This window comes from Colias eurytheme, chromosome 12 (genome assembly GCF_061535395.1).
Source record: "Colias eurytheme isolate Ceu_HAF_F1 chromosome 12, ilColEury1 Martin Lab GWU primary, whole genome shotgun sequence".
NCBI lineage: Eukaryota > Metazoa > Arthropoda > Insecta > Lepidoptera > Pieridae > Colias > Colias eurytheme.
The window spans coordinates 5,726,163-5,743,902 of NC_142991.1; the positions used below are offsets into that span (position 1 = coordinate 5,726,163).

Sequence of the window (17,740 nt, forward strand, 5' to 3'; positions counted from 1 at the left end):
TATCATTACTTATTGTGTATATATAATATTAAATATATAAATACATAATTATTAAATCCTCGTATATATTGGCAAATATGGATGTTCTCACAATGAATCATTTAATCCTAAAATACTCAGGTCTGTTGCAACTTTGCTTGGAATGCTCTCGTAGGTAGCTGCATATCTGATTGTTCTAATTTGCCTAGTTCGTGGCATTGTGACTTTGTCCAGCTAATACTTACCTAACATAAATACCTAATAATCACGACTCTTATGGTAAAAGGCACATTATAATGTATTTTCCGTAAATGAGCTCGCGTCAAGTGTACCGTTTCCTAGTTAGGCATAAACCATGTGAATAATATTTGTATTACAATAATATCACCTGTGTGATTATGTATATTAAATTAATTGGTATATACTTTTACATATCATTATTTTAATATTAATGAATAATGACGAAAATAATGCATGACGAATAAATTGTTCAAATACTGTATTCCATAACGATGTTCCAAGGATTTTCCTTTTAAATTTACGATATCTCATTTTTTTAATCAACTCAATGACGTTAAATGTGTTAATTTTGTAACATACGAATAATGTGGCCTGGTGAAAATAATCAAATGATTGCATCATAAGGAACAATCAAGATTAGGTAACTTATACCTTGACCTTCATTACAGTGCATATGTTTAATCATATGCAATCAAGAAACTTTATCTAAGCCATATTTTTTAAATAAGCATAAAGTTTAGATACAGGATATATAAAAAAACCACCTCTTCGCAATTTTCTTATCCTTCAGGGACAAACAGGAACGCTCGCTGAAAATTAGTCTTTCTATATAAGAATGTTTTTCCTGTTTTTTTTTTTTTTACTTATACATAATAGAATTTATATGTTAGTCGTTGTTGTTGATGTTGAAATAAATACATATAATTAAAATGTCTAATTTTTCATTGATTAGGATAGCCCAATACAAAAATATTTTAATTTGGATATAACCACATTGTTTTATTATCTTATATTTGGTATGTAGATAACAAGGATGAAATAAAATAACTTTCCAGAGTATAAAAATGATATTATTTCTTAATTTTTACGGGCATGGAAATAATATGTAATAAATAAATAATACTAAATAGTAATAAATAATACTTATGTTCACGTTCTACCGGAAAACGGTCGTATATTTCATATTATACCGCTTCCTTTCCTATATTTAGGATGAGATAATTAGGTATATTACACCTAAGATAGAGAGAATGAGGTTGAGAATTTTTTTTAATAATAACTTCCTTCTGATCAAGTAATTTTTATAATCATATAAACTGAACATTGAGATTTTAAAGAAATATACCGGTAGAACCTCCTCCTTTTTTAAAGTCGGTTATATTGATAATTTAATTTGTTAAATTATATTCTCTCTATTTAGATTCTTGTTATTAATAAACAAAATAAAATCAACTTTATATTCAAGGTTTCAGTGTCTAAACATATTTCTACATAGTTTACGTCGATAAAAAGGAAAACAAATTGTCTGTTTACTTTGATCTTACTATTTGACATCCAGGCCAATGAACCCCGTAATATATTATGCGGGTACAGTAGGAAATTTCGTGAGACAGGGCTTAGGTGAGACATATAGGGATTTCCGAGATCAGCATACGTAATGTAGTGTAAATGTGCTTTTATCTTGCGGGAATTAATGTACCGATAAAACTAGTAGGTACTAAATACTTACGTAGGTACCTACGTCAATGAAAAAAGCCGTACTTAAAGCCGTAAGCCGAAAATAAAAAAGATTTTTTCAAACTTAAACTCAAACTCAAACTTTTATTTATTCAATAAGACTTCTTCTAGAAACACTTTTGAATCATCATTACAGTTTTAACATTTACCGCCGATTTGGAAAGCAGTAAAAGAAAAGAAAAGAACCAACGCTCTTTTTAAATACTACGCTATTTTTTATTTCGTATTAATGCATATCCATCTTAAACCATTAAAATTTAAACAAGATCCTTCGTTGCCTAATAATTTATAACGGAAAGTGACCAAATGTCATCCAAAATAATGCACCAGATAGAATCTAGCAACCCAATTCATATGTTTTAAACAATACATTAGCCACCGCTCACCTTATAATTTTGGGTAAGGCAACACACATCCATTAAAGTTACTGTATACCAAAAGTACACTTACGCGTGAGCATTTATATTTCATTGTGCGCCTGTATCACGCTCTCAGGCTATTTCGTGATAACATAAAGATTGAAGCACTAAAACAATTGCAACACAGATCTAGGTCATTCAGATATGTGCAGTCTCCTTCGACTTGAAATGTATCTCTCATAGACATCAGACCTTTCTTTTATATCTATAAATCTAAGTGTATGTGGATTTTTATATGGCACGGCTTTATTATGATATATTGTTATTTTATTAGTAGATACTTATTCGAAGAAAGTACTATGTTGTAATATGTATATCAATTAATTATTTAAATTAATAAAAAATACTCTTTTGAATCTTAAAAATGTATTAAACTTAATTATTTATAAAATAAGGTTATTTAATAGTTACATTTTGTTAATAGCCCTTATAAATTAAAAATAACGGCTTCATTAAAGCTGAGACTCCTTTGAATTTAAACGTTGGTTTTTATTACACTATCGAGGTGCAATCATTGGACACTTTAAAATAAAGTTCAGCCATAATTATCCCTCCATAAAATTTAACTAGAATGGTATGAAATAGGTAACTATTAACTACTATTATATGTAATAATAGATACGAATGCAAATTAAGTGAATTGTACATTACTGGTCGATGTCGAATCAAGCTCTGTCCTCTAAGGACGATAACTGGTTCTTTGACCAACACTTTCAGTTTAGACTTACTAAAGCTATTTATTAATGTGTTTCCAGGTATATAACAATAAATAAAACCATTGTTAATTAAACAGACTTTATAAAATTGCAGACTATTACTTGTAGAAAAATCTAGGACGATTACAAAAAATTACATTACACTCGGCCAAATTTTCACAACATATGCGTTGGAGGTGTTTCGAATATCACAAAAATGTCACGTAGTTGGCTTCACAACCGTAGATAAGACTTTGGCTCCAACCCAGACAACCTACTTATTAAAATAACCCAAACTTGCGAAGACAAATTCTCTTCTACTTGAGTGACTTTATAGTTTAATACGATCTTGAAAGAGCATAACTTTACAGTAGATTAGTATAATACAACCAAATAATCTGAAAGTTATAAATTCCGAATAAGTTATTTGGACCAACGACCTGTCTCGTCCCATCCTTCGCTTGAAGATAATTTGATACTATAACTGCGTAAAGAGTAGGAAATTTTGAAAATGCTTTTTTTTCTTAGTATAATATCTCTTGCCGACCTGTTCATTTTCAGTCTATATAAGCGTGAGATTGAATCCATAAAATAAGTCAACGGGAATAGTAAGGATAATTAGTATGTATGTGATGTGTTTTGGAAGAGAATGTGACAACAAGACGAAATATTCTTTCATAATTAATTGCAACGATGAGAAATGTCGCAAAATCGATCTTGAAAACTCATACACGTTTTAAAACCTAAGCAAAAAAATGTGTAATCACACTTCAAATATAACGAAAAAACTTTATGATCAGTATGTATAACAACGTGTTAATAGGATGGGGCTGTAAATTTAAATTAAGATTTAATCAAAATAGCAATTTAACACATCGTAATTTTTTATTACTAATAACGTAATCGTTCTAGGTAACGTTTGCTCTACAAACTGGGTATGTGGGTCAAAAACAAAATTAATCTTGACACATTAATTGTATTTCGCATAGCCTAACCTTGAGAATATAAATAATGAAAATTATTTTGTTATACTCTGCTGTTATGTAAAATAACTAAATGTTTCTGAACGTATTAAGAACAATTTCAGGAAAGGCGTATCTAATGTTTTCATAAAGACTATATTCCCAAAAATAAACTCTACCTCTCAATACATCAAAGAGTTTTAGTCTGACTCCGTGAGATAGGTATGCTAGACTTAGAATAAATATACTTCATTTATTATGTTATGTATTTAAAACTTCAACTAATTAATTATGTGATGTGCAAGCTTCTAAATTAATTAATTCGTATAGGCAAGAGCATTAGCTTTTTTTTGCTAAATCGAATTATAATATAATTTAATTATTATTTTTATTTAATTGTTATTCGTACGTATCTTTATATACATCGCAAAATTGTTAACATCTGTGGCAAAAGTAGAAACAAGTAGGTGTAGGTAATGATCTATAGATAAGAATTACAGAAAAAATATTCAATAATAATTTATAATTTGCCATATATATTATATGCATTCTCACGCATTAAACTTGATTAATATCCTTAGTTCACCATTTATGTCAAGTAATTATTAAATAACAACGGATAACCTTAGAATTCATTTCATTGGATTCATATCACAAAAGAAACTTGTATTGCTTCAAATTAAACATTAATGGTGAATTACTTTCAAATAAAACTTCAAATCTCTTGTCCTACTATGCTATGCTATGCTACTAATATTATAAACTAGCTTTCCGCCCGCGGCTTCGCCCGCTTTGTCTAAAACATAATAATTTATATACTTAAAAAAGCGCACCAAAATCCGTTGCGTAGTTTTAAAGATTTAAGCATACATAGGGACATAGGGACAGAGAAAGCGACTTTGCTTTATATATGTACTATGTAGTGATTGATGATGATGATGCGAAAGTTTGTGAGGATAGATGTATGTGTATGTATGTTTATTACTCTTTCTCGCAAATATTACTGAACTAATTACAATAAAATTAAGCACATATAAAGATGTTAACTTGGATTAAAACATAGGATAGGTTTTATCCCGGAAATCCCACAGGAACGGGAACTACGCGGGTTTTTCTTTAATAACGCGGGTGAAGCCACGGGCGGAAAGCTAGTCATGAATAAAAACTCAAAATATGTTATGTAATAAGTACATAAAACTAGGGGAGATAATTGCATCAATCAAATAGGTTTTATTGAAACCAAGTTCAAAGTAATTCCTTTCAAATGCTGAACGCTAATCACACAATTCATGCTTATATCATGTACAAATTAAAGTTATTCATGATATTCATAACTTTCACAAACGTAGGTAATTCTTAGAATTTGATGAATACTCTATTTAACATTAGGTACACACATTTTTTTACTCATAAATCGTACAGTATCCAAAAATAGCAATTGGTAACGTCGGAGAAAAAATGAAGAATATTGGTTTTTATTTTAATTGTAAAGTAAAAAAAATATCCAATTTTTTTTTTCAAAATAAGTAAGTTAATCTATAGCTATTTTTTTTTTTGTTTTTCCATAACTCATTTATTCAATAAATAAATTTACTAGGGCACTATACTTACTAACGTGTAACATATATTTTAAATCAGTGTATCATGTTTCAAATTAGTTGAACGTATTTCCAGTGTTTAAGCTCGCATTATACGCCATGCTTTTATAACACAGCACTCACTTGTTAGACCGGGAGATACTGACACAAAATTTCGAGTCATTTGTAACAGGATGGCGGTTCTACAGGGGTCTTAGTACGCAATGACAAAAAGAAAAATGATGGTGTGAACGCTGGTACCGGTGGGTTAGTCGCGTGGGCGTTAGTCGAACTCGTCGGAAAAATAGCGAAAGTCAAACGATTTGTAACACAAAAATTTTAGAATTTACCGATAGCCCATAAAAAAGAAGTAGGCGGTAGTGTCATGCCATACTTTTCCGGTATGACTTACAGCCCGCCATACCGACGCGAATGTGTTGATTTAAAAAAAACAATTATTCAACCATTTGTTACCAAGCTAACTTTTGCACAGGTAACCATCGTCGTGCAGCCATTTACGAAAATCGCCATGCCATACTTTTCGGACGATTCCAAATGGTCGCCATACCGCCGAAAATCTGCAAAATTTTTTTATTTCGCCTATCTTTTTGTACCAGTATTGCATTTGGCTTTTTGGAGAGTATTTGATAAAATGTGACCATTATTATATTTGCCATACTTCTAGTAGGGGGAAAAAGTGCTGTCATACTTGAAAAATAAATTTATTATTAATTTATATAAGTGAAGATTTCCAACACCTAGATCTTTGAAATTTTGTATTTATATTCGTTGATCCTCAAACTTACAGGAAAAATAAGTGCCATACTGTTACAAATCGTTTGACTTTCGCTATTTTCCGATGAGTTCGACTAACGCCCACGCGACTAAGCCGCCGGTACCAGCGTTCACACCATCATTTTTCTTTTTGTCATTGCGTACTAAGAACCCTGTAGAACCGCCATCCTGTTACAAATGACTCGAAATTTTGTGTCAGTATCTCCCGGTCTATGTGCCAATGTCACGTATTGTAATAATTATAGCAAGGCCACGTAACATTCTAACTTCTATACAACGAACCTTCGATTCATTCGACCGTAATAATAATCGACAAATAAATTAATGTGGAACTTATTAAGTGGATCTCTTCATATAATATTATCTCTTAAAAGTCCCAATACGCTTCCAATATTGGGAACTTTTACGAAAACTGGAACGTGTAAGGTATTACATAATGTTTATATGTATCTTTGTTTACTTGCAAAAAATACGAGTAAAGCGAATCTCACGATATTCTAGGAATTTGTTATTTCTATCTTGCGTTCTAATTTTAATCATTAAGCTTGCTAAAAGCTGCATATAAAGTGGTTGCTATGAATCTAATTTTGACATAGGTCAGATCTGAAACTAGGCCAAGTCACGATGAAGATGTAGCACCCTCGGTCAATAACCTTAAAACCTTTATAGAAGGTAAAACTTTACACAACATTCGAGTTGATCTCTTTTAATAATTAGGAAAACTCAACATACAAGTTTTTACAGTGGGAAAATATTTTTCCCTTAAAAACACTTCTGGATTTGATGAAACTATGACTGGAATAATTAAATAAAATTAAAAACGTAGGTATTGTACTTTTATTCAAGTAAAGATAACAAATATTTTTTAATTTACGCCATCAGTACAGGTACATTAATATCTACTGTTTATTTTTCTCTATTGATCCTCTTTGTTTTTCATATGTTTTTTCTTCATTTTGCAGGTTATTCTATGTATTACGTTGTATTTATGCATATTCAATTAATTGATTTAGCATAATATGTAACATTCACCTCACACTACAAATTACTTACATGTAGGTTACATGTAATTGTGAATCATAAGTCTCTGTCACTGCTGCTTTTTTCTTGCAATATAACACTACCGTAAATGGAAACTTTCTGCCCTTTTAAATGTATTTTTATAATACATTTGAATAAATAAATATTAATGTGACACACTAACAATCAAATAACACGTAAATAACTAAAGAGCGGATATTTTACATGTACGGTGTCACAATTTAAATATCGCATTCGTAAAACTGACCTTAAACATAGAGGTTATTTTTAGGAAAGGCAGTAGCGCTTTATTTATAGCAATATTTGTTTTAAATAGGTTATTTTTAAACGCAGAGACAATGAAAGAGGTATTCTTTCTATTTCAGAGATCTTGTTACAGATCTTTTAAACTTAGCAAAAATATGTAGATAAGTTAAAAAAAAATTCATACTAATATTATAAAGCTGAGGAGTTTGTTTGTTTGTTTGAACGCGCTAATCTCAGGAACTGCTAGTCCGATTTGAAAAATTCTTTCGGTTTTAGATAGCCAATTTATCGAGGTAGACTATAGGCTATAAATTATCACGCCAAGACCAATTGCGAGCGGATAAAGAGCGGAGCAATGCGGGAAAAACCGCGGGGCACACCTAGTTCTTGATAATTGCAACCGTATCATAGTTGCTTTTAGCTGTGACGAAATATCAGGAAACATGCTTTAGAGTTTAGTATAAAACCTGTTACTAAGCTTTATACAACTGCTTTAAGGCTCTTTTCAATTTTGCATTGAATGTTTAGGAGGCGGAATTTGACACAATTGTATCCCACTTTAGTGTACTGATCGTAAAACTGTTTGTCGCGACTACAAAAACAATCCATAGGTAAACCACTGTAGAAATACTGTAGTAATTGTTTATCGGGTAATGTAGACAATACTTGCAACAAACTTGCAATTTCTACGAACCATGAGCATGTTTGACTTGGCACCTAGGAATACTAATTATTGACAAAATACCTCTCCCACACTAAATTATTGTTTCCAATATGAAGCAGCCAACGCATTTGTAACCATCCGTCATAAGCATCGCCCGCTTTGTCTAAAGCCTAATAAATTATATACTAAAACCTTTCCCTATAATCACTCTATCTTTAAAAAAACTGAATCAAAATCCGTTACGTAGTTTTAAATATTTCAGCATACATACACAGAAAGCGACTTTGTTTTATACTAGCTATGTAGTGATGCTAATATTCACTTTTAGTTTTCAGAGCGTGGGTCCGAACTATATCTTATGTACGTAGCTACATCATCAGCGCATAGTTTTAGAATTATAGTTTTGTTAGCATTGTAGTTGTATCAGCATTCAGCTATGTACCTACATTTACCGGGAGACCTATGTACAATTTATAGATTTATAAACAGACTGTAACTCCTTCTAGAACATGTCTTTATGGGAGCGTCACAAACTATGAAAGGTGTGAAGAGGACGTAATGTTTTTCTTTAATTACTGTTTTGTTAATTAACTATTGAAACAAAAAAAGTTTTATTGCAGTGGCTCAAGATCTGTTGCTAAATGTTAAAAATACTTTACTTAATGAACTTTCAAGTAGTCAAAAATTAAATGAGAAGTTTAATACCTACAGAAATTAAAGTACGAAATAAATATATAATAAATACATTGAACATATACTTTTTGATAGCAAATATATAAAACATAACTAGATAATTATTCTATACAGATTAGTCTTTTCATGTATTACAGATTATATTCTAAAGCTTTGTTACAATATGTAGATTTAGATACAGGTCAACGTACTGATCTGAGTTCATCAATTTAACTTAAGGTAATGTATACACAATCTTTCTTAGACAAAACCGTCCCAACATTACCGAAAGGAAATGTCTCCCAGAAAGCCTTTGATACTTTATCTCCGCATCAAACAAAGGTTAAAAATTGATGAAAAGCAATTTACATAGCGAGCGTTGAACTCATCTGACAATCCCCATTACAGAACAATGCAGAAATAGGAAATTAAAGTATGTATTTAAAACTGTTGTCAAAAACACAATACGTATCTAAACATCGCAAATCCTCGTTGTTCTCATTTCTCAATCTATATTTGGAAGTCAATCTTTTATTCATTTTAGTAATCGGAGCAAGGCTTGTACTTTTACCACGCGAAGCCATATACAGCATACAAAGGAATTAAATAGACCTCTGTTAAGAATAAATTGACCTGGTTTAGCCAAAACTGTGCTTTTGTTACATTTTATTATTCAAGCCACTTCCTTGATTGAAGAAATTATATGTTATTATGAACAACATAAAAAATTACACAATTGTTTCTGTTTGAAACTTTGAGACTAAAAAGACTTTAAGACTTTGCTAAGAATATAAAGAACGTTAGAGACGATTTTTTTTTCTGCTTTATTGTCTATTTCAAATTCTATCCATATTATTTTATCTTTCAGTATTATATTATCTGTGCTGGGACACGAACGTCCTATAAAGTGTTGGATTAATAAAATAATGAAGACGTTGATGATGAGAAAACACCGACTTACTTACCGATAGATTACCTATTCATTATTATGAAATCACATTTAACTCTTGCTAAAGTTTAACAAGTTCAGGGCTATAACATGAGATATGGTGCTAAACATTTATGTGATATTAATACATCTAATAAATAATTGGTCTCGAATAAAAATTTATTATTTTACCTTTATTTGGATATCTTAAGTTTTACGATATAAATGTGCAATCCTGCATTAAAAGCCTATAAACGATATCGACCAATAAACAATTTACCTCATAAAAAGTTATTAGTTTTAATAAATATGGTAATATTTTTTATGGTTGTAATGTTCGATAAACCATAATGATTTAAGCGTGCATCCATCAATTAGGCCATGATCTTATCGAAGGTTGTCATTTGTAGAGGATTAACATGAAAGTAATGGTAGGTACCTACTCTTTATATTTAGTAGTCTAAATAAAAAAATGTGTTATTTCTACTTTTATATGATCTTCTGAAATTAAGCCAAAATTAGTTCATAAGCGTAAAGTTCTTCCGTCTAGAGTTTTTTTATTTTTATTTTCAACATTATATTAATTGAATTCAATGTTTTACTTTAAGTCTTGAAGTCCATTCTGAGTAAAGTATGAAATTTAAACAATGCTTCAAGTGCATATAACATGTAATAATTTAATGTCTGCTTTTTTGCCTTTCTGTGGCAATCACGTAAAAAACATGAAATTGATTGACTAGTTCGATATTGTAAATAACCTCGAGCTATAAATGTAAATATTACGGAACTAAAGTTCACACTACGATGTTAATGTATAAGTTTCTTATTATTATACCTGTTGTATAAGTAGTCTACTTCCTTCCTATATTATAATAGGTAATTAAAATTATATATTTAATTTCCTACAAATTTTTATTTTATAATTTTTAGCATATTTTGGCAGTTGCTATACAATTCTGATCCTTCATTTTTTACTTTTAGACTGCATGTCTAGTCGTTAACCTTCATGTGCCAAAGAAATTGACTTACAAAGTACGCGATACCAGTTAATATGTTACCGAACATTGTATGAATGAATGTAAACAACATTACCATATTGTCTAGCTCAACATACGCTTGATAAACAGGTTCTCGGAAGCATGTGCCGACGTCATACAGTCGAATCCTGAACCGCCCACAATCGTACGACGATCAAATAACAAATTATGTCCGGGTTGTGTCCGTTTTTTAAGGACATTATGAGCCTTGCCTTCAGTGTACAAAAAATAATTTGGAATAATTGAAAATCATATGATTATTAGAATGATTAATCTTTAAAATGTGTAAATAAATAACAATGTATTTTTTATTTTAATTCTTTCTGTTTGATTTTACGATTGAAAATATATTTCGTTTACATATATCGATACATGTAGATTAAAACTATTAAAATAGGATTAGGAGTATGAGGTGTTTTAGATGTCATACTCTTAATTATAGTGGTTTATTTTTATTTTTTAACCATTAATCAACAAGTGCGATAAGAAATCATTGTAATTATAATATTATTTTGTCACGAGCCTAGTGTAAAATCGAAAAATAAATAATTCATTATAGCAAGATGATGGGATGTGACAGAGAGAGGGTATCTGTTTTTTTTTTAATCAGAGCTTTTTTCAATTAATAATTGCAACAAATGACTAACCTATTAGCATACTTTTAGTCGTAAATTATTATAAAGCTCTACATTTTAAATATGTCAGGCCTGCAAAACCACTATTGCTTTATTATTGCTTTTGCTTTATTTAATATAACTTCATGATAATAATTAATAACCCCGTTACAAGTGTGTAACTATGAGTTTTTAGAATCGCAAGAATATAACTCCGTAGGCTAGATAACAATCGCCTTACGTACCCGGAACTAAATAGTGTTATTATTCTTTATGTCACGGATACCAATAAGCTTGAGTGTCCGCGCGGCCGAAGCTTTTCTTTGTGTACCTAGACCGCTACTGTCGAACTGAACAAGGCTGCCTTTCTATTCACATTCTCCGCCGATAAACGAATTATGGGTCTGGACTGGAACTAAATTACAAAATCAGTACGAATTATGAAATAGAGAATAGTAGAATTTCGAGTTTTATTAAAGGGAAAATATATTTATGAACATTGCTTAATCAAAACAATAAAAAATACTCTAAAATTTAACAAAATATTTTGTTAACGCTAGTTACCTAAGTGATGCTATCTTCACATGCTTGAGGTCTACAACTGTTGCGCACTACATACTACGACCACGAAATTCTTTCGTTATGACCGCCACATGCAACGAGGTCACACATTTTATTGACACCTGACATTGTTCTAACATTACCGTCCAATTACCCACTGAAATCGCCTTACTTTTTAATTATATCCGGCCCGTATAAATATGGCTGAGGGCGAGTCGAATTTATCAGTCGGCCGTGCACGGTTTGAAGTGATCTACTTAGTTCGTCAGACAAACACAGACCACGTTCGCAATGCAATCGCTGGTGGTGTTCTTCGCTCTTGCCGCAGTGGCATGTGCCTCCTACGTCCCGTTGGCGCAGCCCCCGCACCACCCCGCCGTGGTGTTGGACCCTCATGGACGGCCTCTGGATACCGCCGCAGTGATCAACGCTCGTGCCATCCACCTGCAAGCTAAAGCCCTGGAGCCACATGCGGCCATTGCTGTCGCCCCCGTCGCTCACTCGTACGTGGCCCCCGTCGCCCACTCGTACGTGGCCCCTGCTGTGGTCGCCGCCCCCGCCTCCGCCGTCTCCCACCAATCCCGTGTTGATGTGCGCACCAGCCCCGCCGTCGTCTCCGTGCACGCTGCTCCCCTTGTAGCTGCTCACGGTGCCCTCGCTGCTCCTCTGCTGGGACACTCCGCCCTCGGTCTCGCCGGTCACGGACACTACCTGCACAAGCGCTCCCTCGGACACTTCGCCTACAGCGCGCCCATCGCCGTCCACGCTCCCTCCGCCGTGTCCCACCAGTCCCGTGTGGACGTAGTGTCCAGCCCCGCCATCGTGTCGCACGCCGTGGCCGCTCCCGTGGTTGCCCACGCCGTCGCCGCCCCAGTCGCCATCGCTCCCGCCGCCGTCTCCCACCAGTCCCGCGTTGACGTGCGCTCCAGCCCCGCTGTGTACGCCGCCGCCCCCGTCGCACACTCCGCCGTGTACGCCGCTGCCGCTCCCCTAGCGCACTCCGCCGTCTACGCCGCTGCCGCTCCCTTGGCGCACTCTGCCGTCTACGCCGCCCCCGCCCACGCTGCTGGTCATTGGGCTCATGCCTGGTAAAAGCGAAACTGACGAACTCCTAAGCTAATGTGTATAATAATACTCAAACGATATTTATAAATTTATAAATAAAAGTAAAAAAATAATAATTTAAATATATTTGTGTGGTTTTATTATAGATAAATAATAATGTTAATTCATTTATAATATGATATTCACCGTAAACCAAAAAAAACCTTTAGGAAAAAACCTTTAGGCCTTCATAGAATGAATGAAATTGCAACAATGAATTTATATATTTTTAAAAGCAACAGAATTTGCGCTTATCCACTTTAACGAAGAATCATAACATATATTTATTATAACAGCTTTATGCCTGTGTCTTCGCCCGCTTTGTCTAAAACCTAATAAATGATATACTAAAACCCATCTAAAACCATTAAAATTTTTTTTCAGAGTTTTTCTGAGGTCAGGCTTGTTTAATGGGATGAGACTATGAGAGTGTTTAATGTAAAATTTTCGATATTTACGTTTTATTTTTAAAAAGGTATTAATGTAATTTTATTCATTAGGAAAAAGTACTTTTGTTATCAGTTTAAAGTTTTTTGATATTAGTTAATGTTAGTGAAGTTAATGTAAAGGCTACCACAGACCACTACAAATCCTAAGATTTTCGAGAAAACTTAAAAGGAGATTGCCCAATTGTGACTATGGCACTTGGTATCGCAATCAAACTTATTGTGTCAAGATGAAATATAGCTCAATTTAAAGCTTGATGTTAGTACTTTTAGAAACGATTAAAGTTTTTATGTAAATAAGCCACAGTTCACGACAATAAAAATAAAACAATATTTTTATTCAACGCTTAAAAAAAATACTTAATCGAGTTTAAACTAACGATGAACGTTAAGTTTTACATTTATTACATAGGTAATATTTTAATTTACAAGACAAATGTGAAAAGTAAATCGTAATAAACATTATTTCATAATAAATAACGCCGAACAATGCGTCGAACACATTCATTCAACTATGACATATGACGCAGGACGCTTGCAAGATACGTGGTCATACATGTTTCAAAAGAATAACTTTTACTATTATTTCAATTTATCCGGTATAATTAAGACTTAATATTGATACATATGATCATTATAAATACAAATAGGAATTAACAATATCACGAATACGTGGCACAACTAAAATTTTACCGATACCACCCGTGGTCATTCTCCTTTACCGTGGTAACCGTAAATTTTTTGGCTTTTATGTTAACATAGTATAATCATTTATACGTTTCACGTCGTTAATTTTTAACTGCATCATTAACTTATAATTGTCTTAAACGAATGATCAAAATTTTTAATTCATGTAAACTTTTACAAGTGATATGTAGAGTAACTTTTTAAACTGCTTTCGATTCAAAAGGTCGTTACTTAACTTTGTTAAGTTCATTTGCAGAATTAAATTTAACAACTGCCAGGGCAGTCTTCATTTGTAACTTAAATATTCCTTTGATTTTACATCATCGAGGTATTCATGTAGTGTGTAATAACCCTTATTAATCAAATGTAGATTGATTATAATATGATTTAAAAAATTTTCGTTGAAAGTTTTAACAAATAAACTTTGCAAATAATTTTTACAACAAGAACCTCTAGACAAATGGCAGAAACATTAAAGAATAGAACCCGACCTTCGCATGTTACAGTGAAACGGAAAGTCATATCATAAACTTTTTATCATTAATTTTGACCAAAATTGTAGATCTTAAAATTATATATAAAAAGAAATTAATACTTCTTTATGTGAAAAATTACCGATAGTTCAAAAAGTTATCGTCGTACGCACCTTTCCTCCTAAATCACTTGAAATCTAAGATGAAAGCATCTAAAATTTATTTTTTTTTCATTTTTTTCTAGCGAAATTTTAGTGTTGTCCAGCGTTGTCTACTTTTTTTTGTTTATATATTCAGTAGGCTCCAAAAGTATTGGCCTGATTTTTACTAATAGAAAACTACATTATTAAGAAGCAAAATAGGTTAGGCTATATTTTAAATCGTTTTGATGCTGGCCGGGTGGAGTCAGGACGACCTGCTAGTTCACCGTCTAAGATAATATATATTTAGACTTTGTCTCTACTTTCTCTCTATCTCTCTACTCTCTACTGTCTCTCTTTAGATTTTTAAGTTAAATACACGACAATTACAATTATTTTTTGGCCTTTAAAATTAAGAAGGTAACGTCAGTACATAATACAATCTCTCATGACTGATTACAAACTGATTAATATAAAATTGTAAATTTTTAAGATATGTATATTAAAAATGAATAAAGCGAATGAATAAATGCAAACGATTACTGACTTACTTGATGTTGTTGATTTTTTTGTCTTTTTTTACTTTAAAAAAAGAACTGACCTCATTTATGTAAACCATTACCACCCTAAACTAATAGCTACTTTTATATCAAGCTTTATCATACTACCATTGAACAAAACCCGTTGCGACGTTGTGGAGACGTTGATCAGTAAGTTAATTCATTTTAAATTCCTAAAATAACACCAACTTAGGTACATTCAAAGTTTATATAGGTACGTATACATTACATTATTTAATGTAATAAAATAAAAGTCATACATGTTTTGATTTATTTTTATTTTTATATAATTTTATAAATATTGTTTGAGTATTATAACACATTAGATTAGGAGTTCGTCAGTTTTCGCTTTTACCAGGCATGAGCCCAATGGCCGGCAGCGTGGGCGGGGGCGGCGTACACAGCGGAGTGCGCCAGAGGAGCGGCAGCAGCGTAGACGGCAGAGTGCGCCAAGGGAGCGGCAGCGGCGTAGACGGTGGAGTGAGCTAGGGGAGCGGCAGCGGCGTACACGGCGGTGTGGGCGACGGGGGCGGCGGCGTACACAGCGGGGCTGGTGCGCACGTCAACGCGGGACTGGTGGGAGACGGCGGCGGGAGCGATGGCGACTGGGGCGGCGACAGCGTGGGCGACCACGGGAGCGGCCACGGCGTGCGACACGATGGCGGGGCTGGACACTACGTCCACACGGGACTGGTGGGACACGGCGGAGGGAGCGTGGACGGCGATGGGCGCGCTGTAGGCGATGTGTCCAAGGGAGCGCTTGTGCAGGTAGTGTCCGTGACCGGCGAGACCGAGGGCGGAGTGTCCCAACAGAGGAGCGGCGAGGGCACCGTGAGCGGCTACAAGGGGAGCAGCGTGCACGGAGACGACGGCGGGGCTGGTGCGCACATCAACACGGGATTGGTGGGAGACGGCGGAGGCGGGGGCGGCAACCACAGCAGGGGCCACATATGAGTGGGCGACGGGGGCCACGACGGAGTGAACGACTGGGGCCACGACGGAGTGAGCGACGGGGGCGACAGCGATGGCCGCATGTGGCTCCAGGGCTTTAGCTTGCAGGTGGATGGCACGAGCGTTGATCACTTCGGCGGTATCCAGAGGCCTTCCATGAGGGTCCAACACCACGGCGGGGTGGTGCGGGGGCTGTGCCAACGGGACGTAGGAGGCACATGCCACTGCGGCAAGGGCGAAGAACACCACCAGCGATTGCATTGCGAACGTGGTCTGTGTTTGTCTGACGAACTAAGTAGATCACTTCAAACCGAGCACGGTCGACTGATACCTTGGACTCGCTAGCAGTGGTTTTTATACAATCACCACGTAATTAAAAGGTTTTCAGCGAGTAATTGGGCGGTAGTGTTAGAACAATGTCAAATGTAAATAAAATGTATGACCTCGTTACGTATGGCGGTCATAACGAAAGAATTTCGTAGTCGTCATGTGTAGTGCGTAGTTATATTATTAACAATTATTTATGTCTACGTGTGTGAAAATCCTAAATCAGTTAATTACTTTTTAAATTAACTTATATGCTACATACGAATGAATATTTACCTAAAACATCACACAATCGGCTAAGTATCTGCATGTTCAAATATTATTCTATTTAATTACATATTTCAATTAAACATTTATATATACAATAAATTCAGGATTCAGTCCAGGATTTTTCCAGTAAACCCATCTTTAATAGATTTTTTAATAGACTACATTTATTATAAAATTGGTCTCATCTCATTCTATTATCACGCCGGTGAAAGTCGACCTAAAGTACCCGTCACGAGAAGCTATAAATTATGTAAACAAACATCTTTTACTAAGTAAACATTTTATACTGCGAGATAATAATAAATTGACCATATTCAATCGACATGAAATATAGACGGGTTATATGAAAGTAACAACCTATTTAATTTAGTCGGATCATATTTTAACGACGCAAAGCGCTATCGTTTGTGTTTCGTGGTACCGGAACGCGTCCGTCGCAGGGATTGTGAACTATCGGGACGCCATTTTGAAATAAACGCATCATTCGAGTTTCGAATGCGTACGAGTTTGTTTCATTGCTTTGCATATATCGCGGATCTGGTTGTTATTGTTAATTTTGTTATTGTTTCGTTATCACTTTTTTATTGTTGTTACTTTAATTGTTGCGTTAATTTTATTTGTTATTACGTATAATGGAGCCAGTAGCCAGTACATCTAAGGAAATAAATTCGCCACGAAAAAAACGTCAAAAGGTGCGTAATACAATTTATCTAAAATATATAATAAGTAAAAAGAAAGAGTTGTTTGTTCAAACGCGCTAATCTTTGGAAACTTAAGGTTAATATTAGAAGTAGGTTTTAAATTGTGAAGTAATTGGTTAGGTTAATTGGTATA

General features: G+C 34.0%; 2 protein-coding genes across 2 annotated transcripts; one reads left to right on the forward strand and one right to left on the reverse strand.

The window, feature by feature from the left end:
* The first annotated feature begins 12,152 nt into the window (after positions 1-12,152).
* Positions 12,153-13,139, forward strand: LOC149904064 (uncharacterized). The gene has a single exon (XM_090108010.1). It carries the CDS (start codon positions 12,240-12,242, stop codon positions 13,038-13,040), a length of 801 nt encoding a protein of 266 aa, XP_089964136.1. The 5' UTR covers positions 12,153-12,239; the 3' UTR covers positions 13,041-13,139.
* A 2,480-nt stretch (positions 13,140-15,619) lies between these two features.
* On the reverse strand, positions 15,620-16,657 carry LOC149904065 (uncharacterized). The gene has a single exon (XM_090108068.1). It carries the CDS (start codon positions 16,568-16,570, stop codon positions 15,710-15,712), a length of 861 nt encoding a protein of 286 aa, XP_089964194.1. The 5' UTR covers positions 16,571-16,657; the 3' UTR covers positions 15,620-15,709.
* Between the last annotated feature and the right edge of the window lie 1,083 nt (positions 16,658-17,740).

Coding starts and splice junctions, on each gene's coding strand:
- LOC149904064 (XM_090108010.1), top strand. CDS start 12,240: ATGCAATCGCTGGTGGTGTTCTTCGCTCTTGCCGCAGTGGCATGTGCC.
- LOC149904065 (XM_090108068.1), bottom strand. CDS start 16,570: ATGCAATCGCTGGTGGTGTTCTTCGCCCTTGCCGCAGTGGCATGTGCC.